Here is a 24387-nt window from a genome sequence, read left to right as displayed (position 1 = left end):
ACAACTCTTAGAGGAAAACACAGGCAGAACACTCTATGTCATAAATCACAGCAAGATCCTTTTTGACCCACCTCCTAGATAAATGGAAATAAAAACAAAAATAAACAAGTGGGACCTATGAAACTTAAAAGCTTTTGCACAGCAAAGGAAACCATAAACAAGACGAAAACACAACCCTCAGGATGGGAGAAAATATTTGCAAATGATTCATCTCCAAAAGGTTAAAAGGAGATTAATGCCCAAAAGGACAAAGGATTAATCTCCAAAGTTTACAAGCAGCTCAGGCAGCTCAATATCAAAAAAACAAACAATCCAATCCAAAAGTGGGCCAAAGACCTAAATAGACATTTCTCCAAAGAAGATACACAGATTGCCAACAAACATGTGAAAGGATGCTCAACATCACTAATCATTAGAGAAATGCAAATCAAAACTACAACGAGGTATCACCTCACACTGGTCAGCATGGCCATCATCAAAAAATCTACAAACAGTAAATGCTGGAGAGGGTGTGGAGAAAAGGGAACCCTCTTGCACTGTTGGTGGGAATGTAAAGTGATACAGCCACTATGGAGAACATTATGGAGGTTCCTTAAAAAACTAAAAATAGAACTACCATACGACCCAGCATATACTGGGCATATACCCTGAGAAAACCATAATTCAAAAAGAGTCATGTACCAAAATGTTCATTGCAGCTCTATTTACAATAGCCAGGACATGGAAACAACCTAAGTGTCCATCGACAGATGAATGGATAAAGAAGATGTGGCATATATATAACAATAGAATATTACCCAGCCATAAAAAGAAACGAAATTGAGTTATTTGTAGTGAGGTGGATGGACCTAGAGTCTGTCATACAGAGTGAAGTCAGAAAGAGAAATACAAATATCGTATGCTAACACATATATATGGAATCTAAAAAAAAAAAGAGGTTCTGAAGGACCTAGGGGCAGGACAGGAATAAAGACGCAGACATAGAGAATGGACTTGAGGACATGGGGAGGGGGAAGGGTAAGCTGGGATGAAGTGAGAGAGTGGCAAGGACATATATACACTACCAAGTGTAAAACAGCTAGTGGGAAGCAGCCACATAGCACAGGGAGATCAGCTCAGCACTTTGTGACCACCTAGAGGGGTGGGATAGGGAGGGTGGGAGGGAGACGCAAGAGGGAGGAGATATGGGGATATATGTATATGTATAGCTGATTCACTCTGTTATAAAGTAGAAATTAATATTCCATTGTAAAGCAATTATACTCCAATAAAGATGTTAAAAAACTAAAAATTAAAAAATGTACACTTCTTATAAGTTAAGAAGAATAAATAACATTGAAAATATTAAATATTTTAAAAATTAAGTCAATGTATGAAAGTCATAAAATAAACTATTTCTTGTTAAAAAGAAAGAATGGCATATACCACATACATCAAGGAAGTGGATCACAAGTAGTTGGACTATAACTACATATAATCAGTGTTTATTGTATCTATATGTTTAATATTAAAACAGGTTACATGCAGCTATCAGCATGGAAAAATACATTGATAGTTACAAGTCACACTGTCCTTCAACTGAAATTTCAAATTATGTCTTTGGCATGAATCCAATGGTACATCATTGCTCTCTAAAATATGCAGTTTTTGGGCTTCCCTGGTGGCGCAGTGGTTGAGAGTCCGCCTGCCGATGCAGGGGACACGGGTTCGTGCCCCGGTCTGGCAGGATCCCACATGCCACGGAGCGGCTGGGCCCATGAGCCATGGCCCTTGAGCCTGTGCGTCTGGAGCCTGTGCTCCGCAACGGGAGAGGCCATGACAGTGAGAGGCCCACGTACCACAAAAAAAAAAAAGGACCACTATTTCTGTCTTGGGCTGGCTCTCTCGCATACATGTTTTCTTTTCCCTCCCTCTTTCCCCGGAAAGCAGCCTGCCATGCTGTGAGCAGCCCAATGGCCAGGAACTGATGTCTCCAACCAAGAGCCAGTAAGAAGTAACAGCCAGTAAAACCAACCAAGAACCACAGTAATAATCTTGGAAGAAATTTCTGTAGCCCCAGGGGTGCCTTGAGATGACGGAAAAACCAGGCTACATTATAACCTCATGAGAAACCTTGAGCCACTACCGCCCTATTAAGTGACTCCCGTATTTTTTACCCGGAGTCCCTGTGCAAGAGAAGAACTGTTTGCTGTTTTAAGCTGCTAAATTTTAGGGCAATTTGTTACACAGTAATAACTAACGAATACAGATGGCAAGAACTAGGGTATATTCTGTTTAAAAGCTGACAAACTAACTACTTGGTATTTCAGCATTTTCAGAAATTAAGCAGGCAAACCAAGTAAAAGTCGCGTATAGACCTGGATTTCTCCTATAATAAGAGTAAGAGGTACCTTGAGTAGTGTTGGAAGAAGCCAAATTCAAAAGGGTTAAACAGTGAGTGATGGTAAGAAAGTGAAATAAATTCAAATTTGTCCAGACCCCTCCCCATCTTGTCTCGTCCCAGAAACACGTAAGTCAATGATGTATCTATCGGGGGAAAAAAGTCGTATGAACTTATGTTGGCTACGAATCGACTTTATGATCTTAACAAAACTTTAGCATTTTAAATTTCTTCCTTATTTTACTTTCTTCAATAGAGCCTCAGTTTCAGCTTCATTGATGATCCAAACCAGGTCGGAAAAAAAGTGTATTTTCCACTTTCAGTGGAAATAACCTCCTTTCATTTGTAACAGAGCAGCTTAAAGATTGCTTAAGGTGGAGATAATGGCTTATATGAATTGTGTGTAATGCTGCATTAACTTGTTGTCATTACCATCGTTATTAAAACTGCAGCCAAACATTCGCCATGTGCTCTACAGAGCACATTAGCTTATACAAGACATCACTGATGCCCTCTAAGAACAGATCCAAAGAGCTCAAAAGCAGTGAGTTCTCATCGATACATGAAAAAAAAACCAACCTAGATTGTACTACATCAGCTTAGAAGCACGCAATGTAGGAATTAGAAGATTCGGTTAATCTTATTTTTCAAACAAAACCCTAACAAATAGAAGTTAGCTTTGGAGGTTCAAATCAAGAGCGAAGCAGGAAATATAAGGGGAATTCATCTAAAGGTATTAACTCAAAATTTTCCTTCACCCCCGAGCCATTCAGAAACAAAAAAAGCGGGCTTCCCATTCTTTCCTGCTATTTCCTCATCCTGTCAGATTGACACTTGCAGTCTTGGCAAGCTGACAGCATTCAAGAGAGGGAGAGAACAGTCACATCTGGCCAGATCTTCAACTGGTTTCTGGGTCTGCTTGTCCCTGCCTCTCCTGCTGTTTCTTCTGCTCCCGAAAATATGATTAATGTCTATGAATTTGCAAAACTCTGCATTGTAAGCAAGGCTGAGGGCTTTCCATCCCAAGGAGGTTGAGGTATGGAGTTAATGAGAAGTGAGACTGTGGGGAATGAATAGAAACATGCCATTGTTAAAGTAATTGAGCATGAATATCAAACACTGACTTGGGAGCAGTCTTCATTTGCTGATGGAAAGGCTGATCAGCTGGTGGGTAGATGGGGTGTGCACAGATCTGCATTCACCGCTGGTCCCAGAATTTCCATCACAACAGCCTACACTTTATAACCTTGGTACCTTGTTTCCTCACCTAGATTCATGTTTCCCTTTTTTCTCTTTCTTTTCTTTTTCCTTTTCCCTTCTTTCCTTCTATCCTCCCCTGCCTCCCCCTCCCTCCTTCCTTCCTACAAAAGTTTTCCTCTTTCTTCTTTATGAATTAATCTCATCCATCCCAGAGCCTTATACAGAATTTAAAGTTTCTTTCAATAACTGCTGTTTCTTTACAAAATGCACGATTTACTAATGCCAGTTCACAATAACACAGATGATGGTGCTGTGGCTAGAAGAACTGCTGAGGCTATAATTATCATTTTAAAAACCCTGCATCGTCCTCTAAAGCCAGTGAAAACTTGAGTGATTAATTAGTATAAGACACTCCTCTGTGTCTTTTATCATTCGCAATTAGATCATTTGTATGTTCTTAAGTGGCAAGGATCTTTGGAAGATGTGCACAATAGTGACAAAATGAACACCTTAATAAGCTGCACATTATTATTAATTTCAAGTTGTAATGAATAGTGTTATTCAGAACAGAGTAGTTCTGTTCTGAATAACACTATTATTTTAGTAATAGTTTCAAGAAAACTAATATTAAAAAAAATAACTGGTTCTAAAATTCTAGGTACTCACAATTAGGGATTTTTATAAAAATTCATTTACAAAGATGTTTTTCATTTACAATAAAATGGACAACATTTAAATGTACATCAATTGGGAACTGGTTAAGTAAAATACAATACATTCATTAAATGAAATTTAAAATGTGTGAAAAATACATAATTAATGAGGATGTAGACAATACAGTATATTTTTAATGAGGCATAAAAACTATAAACTCATTTAAAATATACATGCTTAAAAGACTAAGCATTAATGTTTAACTGATGGTCATAGAAATTCTAAAATTGTGTTTCCACTTGTCATTTTCTAAATTTCCATTTGAATGTGTATGACAATTGCTAGAAAAAAACTTCTTAAGTAACAAAGTAACCAAACAATGAGTTTCTCAATCCCTACACATACACCAAGAAAACCAGGGAAAAAAACATAGGAAAAGCAATCACATGAGAAAGACCTTAAATATAGAAGTGTTAATGGTTTACCTTAATGGCGTAGTATTCTCTAACTTCAGGCCTAATAGAATCAAAGTCTCCACTGATGAATTCAGGCAGAAAGCTGAAAGAAAGAGTTCCAAGTAAGTCAACTATTTAAGGCTACTTAGTTGCTAACCTTTAAAACTATGATTATTAAGGACCAGAGAGAGAGAGCTAATGTACTCAAAAGGAAAAAGCAACAGAGCCTGTTTTCGGAGTGAATGGGATGTTACATCTTATATGCTTAGTTTCCATACAGTATGATTGAGGGCAACTCCACATATCCAACTAATGTGTCAACTTAGTCTATCAGTCAATATTTATCTTGCTTAAAAAAACATATAAAGGGGCTTCCCTGGTGTCGCAGTGGTTAAGAATCCGCCTGCCAATGCAGGGGACGTGGGTTCGAGCCCTGGTCGGGGAAGATCCCACATGCCACGGGGCAACTAAGCCCATGCGCCACAACTACTGAGCCTGCGCTCTAGAGCCCGTGCTCCACAAGAGAAGCCACCGCAATGAGAAGTCCGCGCTCCGCAAAGAAGAGTGGCCCCGCTCGCCGCAGCTAGAGAGAGCCCGTGCTCAGCAACGAAGACCCAACGCAGCCAAAGATAAATAAATAAATAAATTTATTCAAAAAATATATATGTAAAGATTAAAGAAGATTATTGGTTTTAAAAAAGCTCTCAGTTCAAAACCCTAACACAAAGACTCATAGTCTCTGCATAGTCCCTTCTACAAATATATACGAACTTTGACAGTATTTTACCCTGATACCAGTTCAAAACTTCCAGCAGATTTGAACTGAACAAATGATGATGAGGATTAGGCATTCTTTGTAGAGCAGGAGTCAGTTCAAAACCATTTTCTAAATATCCTATTGACAGGGCTTCCCTGGTGGCGCAGTGGTTGAGAGTCAGCCTGCCGATGCAGGGGACACGGGTTCGTGCCGCGGTCTGAGAGGATCCAACATGCCGCGGAGCAGCTGGGTCCGTGAGCCATGGCCGCTGAGCCTGCGCGTCCGGAGCCTGTGCTCCGCAACGGGAGAGGCCACAACGGTGAGAGGCTCGCGTACCGCAAAAAAAAAAAAAAAAAAAAAAAAATCCTACTGACATATTTCTAGAAATAGGAATCTTCTAGATAGTTCTGCAATACCACAAAGGTCACGGTTACTAAAGAAAGAGAATTTCCCCAAATGGATGTTTCTAATTATATCACTGTTACCTTATTTCTCTTCCCTACCATTTATATTTTTTCAGAACTCATTTTGGAAAACCTACCTTACTGTATCTACATAAGCCATCCTTTACTATTTTTTACGTAAAACACTGACATGACCTGGTAGAATTTCTTCCCACTTAAAACACCTAACTGTGGAGAAATAACACTTCCCTGGACTTCCAGTACTCTGGCCAAACGCTCTTGCCTTCTGAGCTTCCTAAGTACCTATGATATAAAGAAGAGAATAGTTGCTTTCATGTCTTCCAGAAATATTCTGCTCTTCATATACCATAAAAATTAGATCTAGCTTTTTACCTAATTGTCCTGATTCAGAATCATAATATAACTTCTATATGTCTTCTCAAGATGGCCAAATTGTTACATAAGGAACCAGGTTCCTAGTTAAAGGGAGACTGAATATTACTGCTGGGCATTATATGTCAAAAGAGATAAAGCCCCAGAACCTAGAGACATCTCTAGGTCATAAAAGCTAAGACACACGGAGCTGTGTGGCTCCTGGAGAGATTTTACTGATATAAATTGTTAAATCGGTTGGGGTTAAGATTCAGGCCCATAAAATTTCCACCAGAGACTCTTTCAAGAGGGGAGAAGCACAGCTGCCACCTCCCACTTAATAAGTTAAGGGAAAATATCATATTTCCTTGTCTTTCACATATGGAGTATGCAGCTATTAGCACAGGACCATTGACCTATCATTGCATGAGCCAAGGGATAAAAACTAGAGCATAGGAATTGATGCAATATCAAAATATAACTGGAAGTGGTGCAAAAGGCAAGGAAGGCCTTCATATCCAAGAGGAGGTTGATGGGATTCCATGAAAGTTAAATATTTAATACTTGTTTCATCTAACTTTTATTAGAGGTAATAAGAACTCTGACTCAGAGCTTCTTGTGTACACATTCAGGATAAAATTAATAAGGAAGAGTATTTAAAAACCCATTACTGAGGGAGGAGCAGGAAGATGGCGGAAGAGTAAGACGCAGAGATCACCTTCCTCCCCACAGATACACCAGAAATACATCTACACGTGGAACAACTCCTACAGAACACCTACTGAACGCTGGCAGAAGACCTCAGACCTCCCAAAAGGCAAGAAACTCCCCACGTACCTGGGTAGGGCAAAAGAAAAAAAAAGAATAAACAGAGACAAAAGGATAGGGACGGCACCTGCACCAGTGGGAGGGAGCTGTGAAGGAGGAAAGGTTTCCACACACTAGGAAGCCCCTTCGCGGGCGGAGACTGCGGGAGGCGGAGGGGGAAAGCTTCGGCGCCGCGGAGGAGAGCACAGCAACGGGTGCGGAGGGCAAAGAGGGGAGATTCCCGCACAGAGGATCGGTGCCGACCGGCACTCACCAGCCCGAGAGGCTTGTCTGCTCACCCGCCGGGGCGGGCGGGGCTGGGAGCTGAGGCGCTGAGGCTCTGAGGCTCGGGTTTCGGTTTCGGACGGAGCGCAGGGAGAGGACTGGGGTTGGCGGCTTGAACATAGCCTGAAGGGGTTAGTGCACCACAGCTAGCAGGGAGGGAGTCCGGGGAAAAGCCTGCACCTGCCGAAGAGGCAAGAGACTTTTTCTTCCCTCTTTGTTTCCTGGTGCGCGAGGAGAGGGGATTCAGAGCGCCACTTAAAGGAGCTCCAGAGACGGGCGCGAGCCGCGGCTAAAAGCGCAAACCCCAGAGACGGGCGCGAGCCGCGGCTGAAAGCGCGGAATCCAGAGACGGGCGCGAACCGCGGCTGAGGGCGTGGACTCCAGAGACGGGCGGGAGACGTTAGGGCTGCTGCTGCCGCCACCAAGGGGCCTGTGTGCGAGCGCAGGTCGTTCTCCACGCCCCTCTTCCGCGGAGCCTGTGCAGCCCGCCACTGCCAGGTTCCCGGGATCCGGGGACGACTTCCCCGGGAGAGCGCACGGCGGGACTCAGGCTGGTGCAGGGTCACGGCGGACTTTGCCGCCGCAGGCCCGCCCCGCATTCCGTGCCCCTCCCTCCCCGCCGGCCTCAGTACGCCAGAACCCCCGAATCAGCGGCTCCTTTAACCCCGTCCTGTCTGAGCAAAAAACAGACGCCCTCCAGCGACCTACACGCAGAGGCAGGGCCAAATCCAAAGCTGAGCCCCGGGAGCTGTGGGAACAAAGAAGAGAAAGGGAAATCTCTCCAGCAGCCTCAGAAGCAGCGGATTAAAGCTCCACAATCAACTTGATGTACCCTGCATCTGTGGAATACATGAATAGACAGCCAATCATCCCAAATTAAGGAGGTGGACTTTGGGAGCAAGATCTATGATTTTTTTCCCTATTCCTCTTTGTGTGAAGGTGTATGTGTATGCTTCTGTGTGAGATCTTGTCTGTATAGTCTTGCTTCCACCATTTGTCCTAGGGTTCTATCCGTCCATGGTTTTTTCTTAAAATTTTTTTCTTAATAATCAATTTTAATTTTAAGAACATTATACTTTACCTTCGTCCTTTCTTTCTTTCTTTCTTTCTTTCCTTCCTTCCCTCCTTTAGACAACGAATCATCCCAAATTGAGGAGGTGGTCTCTGACAGCAAGATTTATGATTTTTCCCCCTTTACCTCTTTTAGTGAGGGTGTATGTGTACGCTTCTGTGTAAGATTTTGTCTGTATAGCTTTGCTTCCAACATTTGTCCTAAGGTTCTATCCGTCCCTTTTTTTTTTTTTCTTTTTTTTTTCTAAATAAGAATTTTTTAATTCAATAACTTTATTATACTTTATTTTATTTTTACTGTATCTTCTTTCTTTCTGCTTTTCCTTCTTTCCCTCCTTCCTTCCTTCCTCCCTCCCTTCCTCCCTCCTTTCGTTCCTTCTTGCCTTCTTTCCTTCTTTGCTTCTTTTTTTCTTTCTTCCTTCCTTCCTTCCTTCCCTCCTTCCTTCCCTCCTTTCTTTCTTTCTTTCCTCATACTTCCACTAATTCCCTCTACTTTTTCTCCCTTTCATTCTGAGCCGTGTGGATGAAAGGCTCTTGGTGCTCCAGCCAGGAGTCAGGGCTCTGCCTCTGAGGTAGGAGAGCCAACTTCAGGACACTGGTCCACAAGAGACCTCCCAGCTCCACATAATATCAAACGGCGAAAATCTCCCAGAGACCTCCATCTTAACACCAGCACCCAGCTTCACTCAACGACCAGCAAGCCACAGTGCTGGACAACCTGTGCCAAACAACTAGCAAAACAGGAACACAACCCCACCCATTAGCAGAGAGGCTGCCTAAAATCATAATAAGGCCACAGACACCCCAAAACACACCACCAGACGTGAACCTGCCCACTAGAGAGACAAGATCCAGCCTCATCCACCACAACACAGGCACTAGTCCCCTCCACCAGGAAGCCTACACAACCCACTGAACCAACCTTAGCCACTGGAGACAGACATCAAAAACAGGAGGAACTACGAACCTGCAGCCTGCAAAAAGGAGACCCCAAACACAGTAAGATAAGCAAAATGAGAAACAGAAAAACACACAGCAGATAAAGGAACAAGATAAAAATGCACCAGACCTAACAAATGAAGAGGAAATAGGAAGTCTACCTGAAAAAGAATTCAGAATAATGATAGTAAGGTTGATCCGAAATCTTGGAGATAGAATGGACAATAGAATGGACAAAATGCAAGAATCAGTTAACAAGGACCTAGAAGAACTAAAGATGAAACAAGCAACGATGAACAACACAATAAATGAAATTAAAAATACTCTAGATGGGATCAATAGCAGAATAACTGAGGCAGAAGAACGGATAAGTGACCTGGAAGATAAAATAGTGGAAATAACTACTGCAGAGCAGAATAAAGAAAAAAGAATGAAAAGAACTGAGGACAGTCTCAGAGACCTCTGGGACAACATTAAACGCACCAACATTCGAATTATAGGGGTTCCAGAAGAAGAAGAGAAAAAGAAAGGGACTGAAAAGATATTTGAAGAGATTATAGTTGAAAACTTCCCTAATATGGGAAAGGAAATAGTTAATCAAGTCCAGGAAGCACAGAGAGTCCCATACAGGATAAATCCAAGGAGAAATACGCCAAGACACATATTAATCAAACTGTCAAAAATTAAATACAAAGAAAGCATATTAAAAGCAGCAAGGGAAAAACAACAAATAACACATAAGGGAATCCCCATAAGGTTAACAGCTGATCTCTCAGCAGAAACCCTACAAGCCAGAAGGGAGTGGCAGGACATACTGAAAGTGATGAAGGAGAAAAACCTGCAGCCAAGACTACTCTACCCAGCAAGGATCTCATTCAGATTTGATGGAGAAATTAAAACCTTTACAGACAAGCAAAAGCTGAGAGAGTTCAGCACCACCAAACCAGCTTTACAACAAATGCTAAAGGATCTTCTCTAGGCAAGAAACACAAGAGAAGGAAAAGACCTATAATAACGAACCCAAAACAATTTAGAAAATGGGAATAGGAACATACATATCGATAATTACCTTAAATGTAAATGGACTAAATGCTCCCACCAAAAGACACAGATTAGCTGAATGGATACAAAAACAAGACCCTTATATATGCTGTCTACAAGAGACCCACTTCAGACCTAGAGACACATACAGACTGAAAGTAAGGGGATGGAAAAAGGTATTCCATGCAAATGGAAACCAAAAGAAAGCTGGAGTAGCAATTCTCATATCAGACAAAATAGACTTTAAAATAAGGACTATTAAAAGAGACAAAGAAGGACACTACATAATGATCAAGGGATCGATCCAAGAAGAAGATATAACAATTGTAAATATTTATGCACCCAACATAGGAGCACCTCAATACATAAGGCAAATACTAACAGCCATAAAAGGGGAAATCGACAGTAACACATTCATAGTAGGGGACTTAAACACCCCACTTTCACCCATGGACAGATCATCCAAAATGAAAATAAATAAGGAAACACAAGCTTTAAATGATACATTAAACAAGATGGACTTAATTGATATTTATAGGACACTCCATCCAAAAACAACAGAATACACATTTTTCTCAAGTGCTCATGGAACATTCTCCAGGATAGATCATATCTTGGGTCACAAATCAAGCCTTGGTAAATTTAAGAAAATTGAAATTGTATCAAGTATCTTTTCTGACCACAACGCCATGAGACTAGATATCAATTACAGGAAAAGATCTGTAAAAAATACAAACACATGGAGGCTAAACAATACACTACTTAATAATGAAGTGATCACTGAAGAAATCAAAGAGGAAATCAAAAAATACCTAGAAACAAATGACAATGGAGACACAACGACCCAAAACCTGTGGGATGCAGGAAAAGCAGTTCTAAGGGGGAAGTTTATAGCAATACAAGCCCACCTTAAGAAGCAGGAAACATCTCGAATAAACAACCTAACCTTGCACCTCAAGCAATTAGAGAAAGAAGAACAAAAAAACCCCAAAGCTAGCAGAAGGAAAGAAATCATAAAAATCAGATCAGAAATAAATGAAAAAGAAATGAAGGAAACAATAGCAAAGATCAATAAAACTAAAAGCTGGTTCTTTGAGAAGATAAACAAAATAGATAAACCACTAGCCAGACTCATCAAGAAAAAAAGGGAGAAGACTCAAATCAATAGAATTAGAAATGAAAAAGGAGAGATAACAACTGACACTGCAGAAATAAAAGAGATCATGAGAGATTACTACAAGCAACTCTATGCCAATAAAATGGACAATCTGGAAGAAATGGACAAATTCTTAGAAATGCACAACCTGCCAAGACTGAATCAGGAAGAAAGAGAAAATATGAACAGACCAATCACAAGCACTGAAATTGAAACTGTGATTAAAAATCTTCCAACAAAGAAAAGCCCAGGACCAGATGGCTTCACAGGCGAATTCTATCAAACATTTAGAGAAGAGCTAACACCTATCCTTCTGAAACTCTTCCAAAATATAGCAGAGGGAGGAACACTCCCAAACTCCTTCTACGAGGCCACCATCACCTTGACACCAAAACCAGGCAAGGATGTCACAAAGAAAGAAAACTACAGACCAATATCACTGATGAACATAGATGCAAAAATCCTCAACAAAATACTAGCAAACAGAATCCAACAGCACATTAAAAGGATCATACACCATGATCAAGTGGGGTTTATTCCAGGAATGCAAGGATTCTTCAATATACGCAAATCTATCAATGTGATAAACCATATTAACAAATTGAAGGAGAAAAACCATATGATCATCTCAATAGATGCAGAGAAAGCTTTTGACAAAATTCAACACCCATTTATGATAAAAACCCTGCAGAAAGTAGGCATAGAGGGAACTTTCCTCAACATAATAAAGGCCATATATGACAAGCCCACAGCAAACATCATCCTCAATGGTGAAAAACTGAAAGCATTCCCACTAAGATCAGGAACAAGACAAGGGTGCCCACTCTCACCACTCTTATTCAACATAGTTTTGGAAGTTTTAGCCACAGCAATCAGAGAAGAGAAGGAAATAAAAGGAATCCAAATCGGAAAAGAAGAAGTAAAGCTGTCACTGTTTGCAGATGACATGATCCTATACATAGAGAATCCTAAAGATGCTACCAGAAAACTACTAGAGCTAATCAATGAATTTGGTAAAGTGGCAGGATACAAAATTAATGCACAGAAATCTCTGGCATTCCTATATACTAATGATGAAAAATCTGAAAGTGAAATCAAGAAAACACTCCCATTTACCACTGCAACAAAAAGAATAAAATATCTAGGAATAAACCTACCTAAGGAGACAAAAGACCTGTATGCAGAAAATTATAAGACACTGATGAAAGAAATTAAAGATGATACAAATAGATGGAGACATATACCATGTTCTTGGATTGGAAGAATCAACATTGTGCAAATGACTCTACTACCCAAAACAATCTATAGATTCAATGCAATCCCTATCAAACTACCACTGGCATTTTTCACAGAACTAGAAGAAAAAATTTCGCAATTTGTATGGAAACACAAAAGACCTCGAATAGCCAAAGCAATCTTGAGAACAAAAAAAGGAACTGGAGGAATCAGGTTCCCTGACTTCAGACTATACTACAAAGCTACAGTTATCAAGACGGTATGGTACTGGCACAAAAACAGAAAGATAGATCAATGGAACAGGATAGAAAGCCCAGAGATAAACCCATGCACATATGGACACCTTATCTTTGATAAAGGTGGCAGGAATGTACAGTGGAGAAAGGACAGCCTCTTCAATAAGTGGTGCTGGGAAAACTGGACAGGTACATGTAAAAGTATGAGATTAGATCACTCCCTAACACCATACACAAAAATAAGCTCAAAATGGATTAAAGACCTAAATATAAGGCCAGAAACTATCAAACTCTTAGAGGAAAACATAGGCAGAACACTCTATGACATAAATCACAGCAAGATTCTTTCTGACCCACCTCCTAGAGTAATGGAAATAAAAACAAAAATAAACAAATGGGACCTAATGAAACTTCAAAGCTTTTGCACAGCAAAGGAAACCACAAACAAGACCAAAAGACAACCCTCAGAATGGGAGAAAATATTTGCAAATGAAGCAACCGACAAAGGATTAATCTCCAAAATTTACAAGCAGCTCATGCAGCTCAATAACAAAAAAACAAACAACCCAATCCAAAAATGGGCAGAAGACCTAAATAGACATTTCTCCAAAGAAGATATACAGACTGCCAACAAACACATGAAAGAATGCTCAACATCATTAATCATTAGAGAAATGCAAATCAAAACTACAATGAGATATCATCTCACACCAGTCAGAATGGCCATCATCAAAAAATCTAGAAACAATAAATGCTGGAGAGGGTGTGGAGAAAAGGGAACCCTCTTGCACTGCTGGTGGGAATGTGAATTGGTTCAGCCACTATGGAGAACAGTATGGAGGTTCCTTAAAAAACTACAAATAGAACTACCATATGACCCAGCAATCCCACTACTGGGCATATACCCTGAGAAAACCAAAATTCAAAAAGAGTCATGTACCAAAATGTTCATTGCAGCTCTATTTACAATAGCCCGGAGATGGAAACAACCTAAGTGCCCATCATCGGATGAATGGATAAAGAAGATGTGGCACATATATACAATGGAATATTACTCAGCCATAAAAAGAAATGAAATTGAGCTATTTGTAATGAGGTGGATAGACCTAGAGTCTGTCATACACAGTGAAGTAAGTCAGAAAGAGACAAATACCGTATGCTAACACATATATATGGAATTTAAGAAAAAAAAAATGTCATGAAGAACCTAGGGGTAAGGCAGGAATAAAGACGCAGACCTCCTAGAGAACGGACTTGGGGTTATGGGGAGGGGGAAGGGTGAGCAGTGACGGGGCGAGGGAGAGTCATGGACATGTACACACTAACAAACGTAGTAAGATAGATAGCTAGTGGGAAGCAGCCGCAAGGCACAGGGATATTGGCTCGGTGCTTTGTGACAGCCTGGAGGGGTGGGATGGGGAGGGTGGGAGGGAGGGAGACTCAAGAGGGAAGAGATATGGGAACATATGTATATGTATAACTGATTCACTTTGTTACAAAGCAGAAACTAACACACCATTGTAAAGCAATTATACCCCAATAAAGATGTTTAAAAAAAAAAAAAAAACCCATTACTAACCTTGTTCTTTTGTACAATGTTTTTAAGTTCTTAACCCAATTGGAAATAGGACTTCTTAGGTCAACTCAGTTAACTAGTCTATGTTGGACCAACTCTTCTTTGATCTATACATCTTCTTAGGACTAAATGGTTATGAGAAAATTCTACCACAGAGTTCTGTACCATATAAACTGCACAGTTTTGTCTTTTCATTAAACAATGATAGTTACTTATTAAAATTTTCAATCAATTGATTTCAGAAACATTCAGTGAACATCAGCCATGTGCAAAAAACAACAGTTCTCTCAGAATAAGGCAAAACTGGGAAGTAAAATAGGTTTCTAAATCACCTTGCCTGGTTTCAACATCTTCTTACAAACTTTCCTCCTCAAAACGTCCCTACCATAGTATCTATGAATTTCAAAATTTCATTTTATACCTATTTTGGTAACTCCCTTATATCTTAATTAGGACTAAAGATAGACTATTAGTTCACATCTCTTTTTTTCTTCCTGTTGCAAAAATTAATTCATTTTCAAAGTTTCTTTCAAATGCCTCCACCTACCACCATTCAACCATACACAAGTTAAAACGCATATGGATCACAGAATATTCATGCTTCTTATGGTCTGAATGTTTATGTCCCCACAAAATTCATATTCATATGTTGAAACCCTAACACCTAAATTAGGAGGTGATCAGGGCAAGAGGGTGGAGCCCTCATGAATAGATGAGTGCCCTTATAAGAGAAACCCCAGAAAGCTCTCCCCCCTTCCATCACATGAGGACACAGCAAGAAGACAGCCATCTATCTGTCTAGGGGACAGACCTCACCATACAGTGAATCTGCTGGCACTCTGACCTAGAACTTCCCAGCCTCCAGAACTGGGAGAAGTAAGTGTTTGTTGTTTATAAACCATCCAGTCTATGGTATTCTGTTATAGCAACTTAAAGGGATTGAGACGTTGCTGGCAAGGATAAAAGGAATCATTCCTCCAATACCTCCATTATCCTGTTAAAGGAATTGAAATCTACGAAGTCAAGTGAGTTTTGTGTGTCAAGTGAGTTTGGCCAGTACTTCACCATGTAAAGCAGTCATTTTAACTTAGGACTCTGGTTCTGTGCAGTCCAAATCATGTGACTTCCTAATAAGACCTACTCTATGTTCCCCCACAAACTTTAGCGCCTCAAATATCAAGAATCAATTTGGCAGTTTCCAAATACTACATCTTTTTGACAATAAATAAAATGAAAAATAAAAGCTGATAAATGTAGTCAGCTGAACATCTATCCCCTAGGATATATCATCTTAAAGAGCATTAGATATTTTTCTTACTCTGCAATTAATGAAGGAAAGCAATCACGTAAATTCACTTATATATTCATGTAAAATATTAACAGGGAAACAAAATTATATAAATAAAAGATAACCAACTTCAGTAAGTTTTTAATATAATTTTCTCCAGTATAACATAGATGCTTTTGAAATGAATGAGGATGCTTATTTCTAAAAAGACTCATAGCAAAAATATACCTGGTATACACGCTGAGATAACTAAAATAATTATAACATTTCCTGATATAATGCACTAGTTTCTGAATCTTCCTGAAATGTGCTTTTGGACGTTGCAATTAAAAGCCCACCTAACATTTTCTGAGGCACCTGTTGCCAAGGCGCCTGGGCATTCTGAAGAGGTACTTGTTGGGGATGACACTTCACAGATGTAGAGGAACTATATTATGATATAAAAGACAGTGTACACAGAAGATAATTTTCAAAACTATTTGGAGACTGACTGCACATAGCAACTGATGAAGAGTAAATGGATTTGTGTCACCAGTGATCACATTTCTGCCTACTGTTGATGTACATCACACCAGTGGACCTCTTCTTAGTATCCTCAGTCTACCAGCACCGACTCGTTAGTATTAAAAGGTGTTACAAACTCTACAAAAATGGCATAGACTCTTGATATTTATATTTTAAATATTACTGCACTTGCTACTCACTAATGACAACGTAAGAGATCAAAAAGAGTTGAGATTAATTCATGAGCTAGAGATCCATCACATGTAATAACTGAGAGAAAGGCTGACACATACAGAAGACATACTTAACCACAGTGTGTTACAACACAACTACTGTCTTTCGTAAGACATTTTCTGACCACAGAGCCTTCTTTGCTCCCAAAGAAGATACAACCACTGCCTTCCAACTTCCATAGCAGTGAATCTCTTACTTTCCATTTCATTTTAAGCAATTTTATAAATGTCTTTTAGCTTCTTCTAGACTAAGTTCTTGGAGCAGGAGATCTCTGATTGATCTTGGTATTCCCCAAAGCACCAAGTACACAGATGGTGACAATAATGTAATAAAGTGAAAGGGCAGAGAAGGAGAAGCAGGAGGGATGAGGGGATGAAAGGAAGAGAAGTGGGAGTAGGAGGGAAAAGGAGAAAAAGGAAGAGGGTCGGGGGAAGGAAGGGAGGACAAAAAGAGGAAGCAGAGTGAGGGGAGGGGAGGGAAAGAGTGGAGAGGAGGAAGTAGAAAAAAATGGTAAAAAGGGAAGAAAAAGGCCAGGAGAGGGAAGGAAGGGGAAGAAGGAAGTGGAAAAGAACAAGGAAAGAAACCTTCAATATGAACTTCTTACTACGCCTGCTCCCTAATTCTTAGCTTGTCCAAATTATTTCACTTCTCTGAGCCTCATTTCGTCTTATGTAAAATGAGGATATAATGTGGAGTGGTTGTGAGGATTAAGAGTTAACATATGTAAAGGACTTAGAAAATGCCCCGCATGAAGCAAGCAGGACTGAAGCCATTCAGTTAAAACAAAAGTTATTACTAGAGAAGCTAAGTAACTTGTCCGAGGTTAGAAGGCTAATAAGAGCTAGACCAAATCTCACACCCAGGCAGCACCGTCTTTATTCTCTAACAGCTCTCTACAGCCTCCCAGATACATGCATTTACGAAACGGAGTAAGAGTTTCTTGTGGAGAAAGTTCTCTACATAACTGCATTATTCCCCTCCTGATTTTATTCATCAGTGTTAATTTGGTCAACCCGTATATATTAGAAAAGTACCACTGAGGCAGAAGGAAAGAAGGATTTGTGCTCATTGCTAAATGAAGGATAGGATCTTGATTAAAGGAATATGTTAGGAGGAGAAATTTTGAGAACATTGTTGAGAAAGATTATGGCTCCAGATACAAGAAAAAAGTAATGGTATCCAGTGTGAAGAACCAGGAATTGCTCATTCAAAGGTCTGAGCTAATATTCTCTGCAAAACTGCATAACTTAATTAATAGGCAGGAAAAAATCAAGGGTGATCTAAAATACAATAAGTAAAAATGGCACCACTTTTGACTGTGTTTATAGATACAATCAGATTATTTTACTGAGTCCCGAATACAATAAAGGTATCAAAGGTATTTAAATACAGACGGTCCCTGACTTACAATGGTTCGATTTTTTGACTTTAAGTGGTGTGAAAGCAATAAGCATTTAGTAGAAATCACACCTCAAATTTTGAATTTTAATGTCTTCCTAAGCTAGTGATATGACATACTCTCTTGGAGATGCTGGGCAGCCACAGGATCACAAGGGTAAACAACTGACACACAATAATTCTCTTTTCATTTTCAGTACAGTACTCAATAAATAAATTACATGAGACATTCAACACTTTATTATAAAATAGACTTTTTGTCAGATGATTTTGTCCAACTGTAGGCTAATGTTAAGCGTTCTCTGAGTTGAAGGATTACCTTGCCTGGCATAGGAACGTTTTCTTGCTACACTTCCATTAGAATATGCAACTTAACTTCTCACAAAATCTTGGCCCTTATTTGAAATCTGCCCTACTTGTATATCCAACCAGAGCTGCATGGTAATCAAGCAGCAGTGTGAGTACCAAGTTACTCCATACCATAAGCTATCAATCCCTAGGTATGCTCTACTTATGCTTCTAGGTTTATGATTTATTTTAATGAATAGAGAAGTGGTAAAGAGAGGCACAATTATGAAATCATATGAGGCTTCGTGAAAGCATATTTCATTCTAGGCAGGAAACAAACAAACAAATGAATAATTCAGCTCTGTAACCGAGCACTCTGACTCAAAATAAACAATGCAAATTTTATGGATCAGTAAAATGTTAAAATATATAGACAGCTACTACTGCCCATGCTATGGGAATTACCTCTCAACTGTAACAACTTGGAAAATCAGACAAAATATGTTAAACAATGGTATTCAGACAGTGGAAAGCAGGCAGCTCAGGACAGCTGCTGTTAAAAAAAGGGAAACAAATAAGATGAGCCCCTATTATTCCTCAGCTTTCTTTCTGAAGACAATTTCTATCTCAGAGCACAATGAGGGAAAACTCAGAGACCTGCGGCCTCCCTAACGTGAGGAGACCAAGATTAATTTTAAGGAAAGGTGAAGAGCTTGAAAATGCAGGAAATGGAACCATACAGAGAAAGAGAGCTCTAGAAAGCCTCACTCCTGGTGAGGATGCTATGAAGACTGTTGAAATGATAATAAAGGATTTAGAATGTACATAAACTTAGTTGATAAAGCAGTGGCAGGGTTTGAGAGGATTGACTCTAATTTTGCAAGACGTTCTACTGTGGGTAAAATGCTATCGAACAGCACTGCATGCTACAGAGAAGTCATTCATGAAAGGAAGAGTCCACCGATGTGGCAAACTTCACGGCTGTCTTATTTTAAGAAATGGTCACAGCCATGCGAACGTTCAGCAACCACCACCCTCCTCGGTCAGCAGCCAGCACCACTGAGGCAAGACCCCCCCAACAGCAAAAAGATTATGAGTCACTGAAGGCTTAGATGATGGCTAGCATTTTTTAGCAAAAGGAATTTTTTTATTTAAGATATATACATTGTATTTTAAGACATAAGGCTATTGTGCACTTAATAGACTACAGTATAGTGTAAACGTAATTTTTATATGCACTGGGAAACTTAAGAAATCCATGTGACTTGCTTTATTACAACATTTGCTTTATTGCAGTGGTCTGGAACCAAACTCACAGTATCTCTGAGGTATGCCTGTATTTATAGAACACTCCAGCCAACAACAGCAGGTATGTACATTCTTTTTCAACTGCACGTGGAATATTCTTCAAAACAGACCATATTCTAGGCCAGGGGTCAACAAATTTTTTTTTTAAGGACCCAGACAGTCAGTATTTTAGCTTCTATGGACTATAATGTCTCTGTCTCAGTTACTTAACTCTGTCATGATAGCAAGAAAGCAGCTGCAGAAAGTAGGAAAACAACGGGCACTGCTGTGTTCCAATAAAACTTTACTTCTAGGCAGCTGACCTGCAAGCTACATTTTGCCAACTCCTGCTATGGGCCAAAAATAAGACTTAATAGATTTAATGGGACTGACATCATACAAGGTATGTTCCATGACACACAATATTCTTTCTTTTCTCACTTGCTCAAAATCATCAACTCTAAATCAGTACTTCCTGGGATGAAGTATGATCACTAAGAGAATAAGCTTGAGACTTTAAAATCTCCATTTATATACAGAATGAAATTGTTGTTAATTAAAAATCAATCATATGTCATTAAAGTAGCTTGTGGATTTCAATTTTTCTAAATATATTTTATCCTACTTATAATTCACACTAGCTTAATTGCCCCACTAAATTATATAATTATGTATTATATTTAACATTTATTTATATATACATAATGCAAATATAACCAATTTAATTTTATAATATTTTAGAGTTCAGGTGCACCTCAAATTTTGAAAAATACACATTTTAGAAAATAATTTTCTCATTGACAAATGTATCATTTCAACTGTGAATCAAGACCCAAAGTGTTACAGTGAACATTATCCTTTAAAGTAATAATTTAACAGCAATTTTATAAATCACATATTTAATCAAAAAGCTTAATATTTAGTATAACATTTGGTAAGACGTTACTACAATTGTACCAAGCATATATCAGATGCTACTTCAGAAATCATTTTACTGCCTCCCAATGCTGGCAGCTTAATGTTACACATGCAGGTGGTGAAATGTGCTGTCGGTGGCTTTCATGACACATGGGAAAGGATTTTCTCTACACAGAAGGATAAACTGGGTCCTCCCTTGTGGCTTTGCTAGATTTTCAAAGCTCAGATAACACTACATAACCAACCAGTAGTTTTGGGAGTGAGACTATTTCCATTCCAGAGAACCAGTTTACATGTTTAATTAATGACCTGTCTAGTTGGCACCAAAGAAGGACGAGATATAAAGAAGAAAAAAAATAATGAATTCAACAGCAAAATCTAAGGTAAAAAGATTTCAGAAGAGAAGGAGTTTTAAAATTTAATATCAACTCTATGCCCGAAATGTACTGTTTCCTTTGCTCCACAAAGAGTTGAAGAAAGATGAAAACACTAAGAAATGAGAACGACTGAAGTAAAATTTATACAATATTTACACTAAAAATATGGAGACCAGAGTCTGCACATACTGAATCACATAATACACATCAAAGACAATAAACAAGTCATTAAAAAAAATTTATATATTGCATATAACCTAGCAAGTTTCCTCTGAGGTGAATGATGTGTCAAGACCTAAAGAAGAGGTTTTGTGAAAAGATAGTTTTTCTACTAAATCATATTTATTCAGTGGGTTTCCAGAAAATAAAATTTATAATATAAACTACACTCAAGCACATAGCGTCTTGTCATTTTATTCACTTTCATCATTCCTGCAAGATGCTATTCTTAAAAGTCTCATTATCAAGTTTTAGGATGGAAATGAGGTTTTTGGATAAGAGATAGAGAGACTGGGTCACGATTTATACAATGCTAACTGCTGCCCAACAATGCTCATGGCGAGTACAATGATTTAGTGTGAAACTCTTCTAACAAGGCACCACATCTGAGGAACATCTATTCCTGAGACTGACTAGTCATTAAGCCATCTATAAAATGGTTCAATCCATCTTTTGAAACTTCTCTCTCAACATTCTCCATAAACAGGAAACAATTTTAATTTTGAAAGACTAAAATCAATATTTAAGTCTCAGAAATTTGATTTCGTCTTAATACCACTGGTTAAGACAAAATAATAAGAACTAGAGTTTTAGACAGTTGGAGTTTAAGATTACAGAATATTTCAGTGCCCAAGTTCAGCTGAAAGTTGTAAATGCAGAGAGAGCGCTGAGGAGAGGTCAGAGGTAAAATGATATACTCGTGAACCTTCCATACATGGGATACTTAATTTATCAAAGATTTATTAAATATATACAATGTGTGCCACGCTGCAGATACCAAAGTTACAGATCCAAACAGTTCAAAGTCGAAGCATGGATATTATAGAAGAGGATCACTGACACTCCGTCAAGCACAGAATGCAACAGAAGAACACAGACTTGCCAGACTAGGGGAAGGGAAGCCAAAGCTTGATAACAGGTGGTCCTGCATGAAAAGTTATAAATGAGTGAGATCATGACAAGAGGATGAGAGAGAAACATAATGCCCACATTCAGGCAATGAAAAGAAAAAAAGTCAGAAGAGGTGAAAGAAAAGTTAGGAAACGAAGGAAAAGCATGTGTATATACTCCACGAGGTCACTTCCTCATTTCTTAGATGACAGGTGATTTGTCTTTCAGTCACCTGCATTCACATGCGGCTGGCGATGACACCATCTTTAAAACATGGGAGAATGACTTAGTGCCTCTTTTAGCTTCAGAACAGGGCTTTGCACACTAAATGCAATAAAGGTTGCACAATTAAATATTTCCTCTGGCTCTTAGTATTAGGTCACTTTCCCCTCCTGCCCTTTTCTGTAATTACTTATTTTCCAAAACTGGTGAGGAGAGGAAAGGAATGAGAGCGGTTATTTGAATAGAAAGTAAACTATGGGATTATTTTCCTAGAAGGCAGTAGTGGTAGGGGTGCAGGGTAGTGCCAGAAAATGCTATGTATATTGAGGGGAATCATGCTAAGCTTGATATAATGCAGAGTGGAAGGCTTCATCTTGTCTTATTTACAAACATGAAAGAGCCCCAAAGCATATATATGGGTTAATGCCAATTCTTCACCTTAATATAAAAGGCTAGCTCACTGAGAGTGACTTACTTTGGGTGATTTATTTGCTTTATGCTTCTCTCTGTGATTCAGTGGAGACATAATACACAGAATTCAATAAATACAGCTAGTGATAGATGCCACTAGGGTCACTAATAGGTTGTCTGGTCCTCCCACATCTTCCAAAGCCAAGCATAATAAGCTGCCTTGCTAACCATTCTGCTAGTATCGTGTTTTTAATTCTTATTCTTCCTTTTTCCCCACAGCTTCCCTCATAATAGGAATTAAACCTTATTTAAGAAAATGACAAAAGAATTTAAGGCATATGCTGACCTGCTAAGGTAAATACTGCGTTTCGTATCCTTGCAAATTTCTGTTTTTACCTTGCTGCTTCTATCCATTATACATGAATGTGTGAACCATTACCCTAAAAGACAGGGACTAGAGCTCAGGAAGTACTCTACAGCACTTAGTAATGATTTCTGTCTTATAGGAATCGGAAAGAATTGATAAGCTGATGATAATGGCTTAGGTATAGGTCACCATGAAATCGTAGAATCATTAGAAGAGGAGTATTAACAAATGTAAAAAGCATATTATGGAAAACATTTAGAAGAAATATAAAAGACAAAGGGTGACCATCCGTGTTCAAATAAAGTTGACACCAACAGTTGATTCAAATAGAAATAAAATCAAATAGGAAAAATAAATAAAAGATATGATACAAAGAGAAGGAATTTGTGTTAATGTGTGTGTATATATAATTTATCATCATTATTTAGGTATGTATGTGTATATATAGCTTTTACATTTTTAATCTTCAAAGCTTCCATACTGCTATATTGCTAAATTTAATGATCAATTCTCCCATGTTACTTTATCCATCAGAAGCACATAACAGAACTGATTGCTCTCTATTCCTTGATCCCCTTTCTTCATTTGATTTAAGAACTATGGTTTCGGGCTTCCCTGGTGGCGCAGTGGTTGAGAGTCCGCCTGCCGGTGCAGGGGACACGGGTTCGTGCCCCGGTCCGGGAGGATCCCACGTGCCGCGGATCGGCTGGGCACGTGAGCCATGGCCGCTGAGCCTGCACTTTCGGAGCCTGTGCTCCGCAACGGGAGGGGCCGCAACAGTGTGAGGCCCGCGTACCGCAAAAAAAAAAAGAACTATGGTTTCCTGGTTTTCCCTGTAAACTGGTTACTCCTGCTCTGTCTACATGATAGTTCTTACACTTCACTTGGATTTAACACTGGAGTGCCCACAGCTCAGTCCCTGGACCTCTTTCCTCTTCTGTCTGCACTTACTACTAGGTTATCTTACCAAGTCGTTTGGCCTTAAATTTAAATGTCCTCTGTATACTGATGGCTCTGAAGCTTATATGTTCCCTCAACTCCAGACTCAGGTATTGAACATTCTACTCAACATTAGATGTATAACAAACACCTCAAACTCCACACATGTTATCACTGAATCTCTGCTCCTCTCCCCACCAACGCTGTCCCCCTTACAGTCTTCCAAATCTCATTAAACAAAAAATCAATCTTCTCTAGTTGTTCAGGCCAAAATCCTTAGACTCATCCCTGATTCTTCTTTTTTCCTCTTCTTAAATGGTTTGTCAGCAAGTTCTATAGACTCTTCTTGCAGAAGGTATTCTGAATCTTGCTCTTTCTTACCATCTTCCAAGCTAGAATGCTGATAAGACAACGTAGACCAATCCTCTGCTCAATACTGTCCAACGGCTTCCCATCTCACTGAGAGTAAATCATT

The 24387-nt window shown here is 39.2% G+C and overlaps 1 protein-coding gene across 4 annotated transcripts in view; it reads right to left on the bottom strand.

Moving 5' to 3' along the window:
• The window catches only part of TPK1 (thiamin pyrophosphokinase 1), a 350900-nt gene that overhangs the window by 177105 nt on the left and 149408 nt on the right, over positions 1–24387 (bottom strand). For all 4 annotated transcript variants that reach the window (XM_033432268.2, XM_049714730.1, XM_049714732.1 and 1 more), the window contains one exon: positions 4720–4792. In XM_033432268.2, coding sequence (XP_033288159.1) covers positions 4720–4792 — 73 coding nt within the window. The remainder of the gene's footprint in view (positions 1–4719; positions 4793–24387) is intronic.

Source organism: Orcinus orca, chromosome 9 (assembly GCF_937001465.1).
Source record: "Orcinus orca chromosome 9, mOrcOrc1.1, whole genome shotgun sequence".
Classification (NCBI taxonomy): domain Eukaryota; kingdom Metazoa; phylum Chordata; class Mammalia; order Artiodactyla; family Delphinidae; genus Orcinus; species Orcinus orca.
This window is presented reverse-complemented; position numbering and strand designations above follow the sequence as displayed.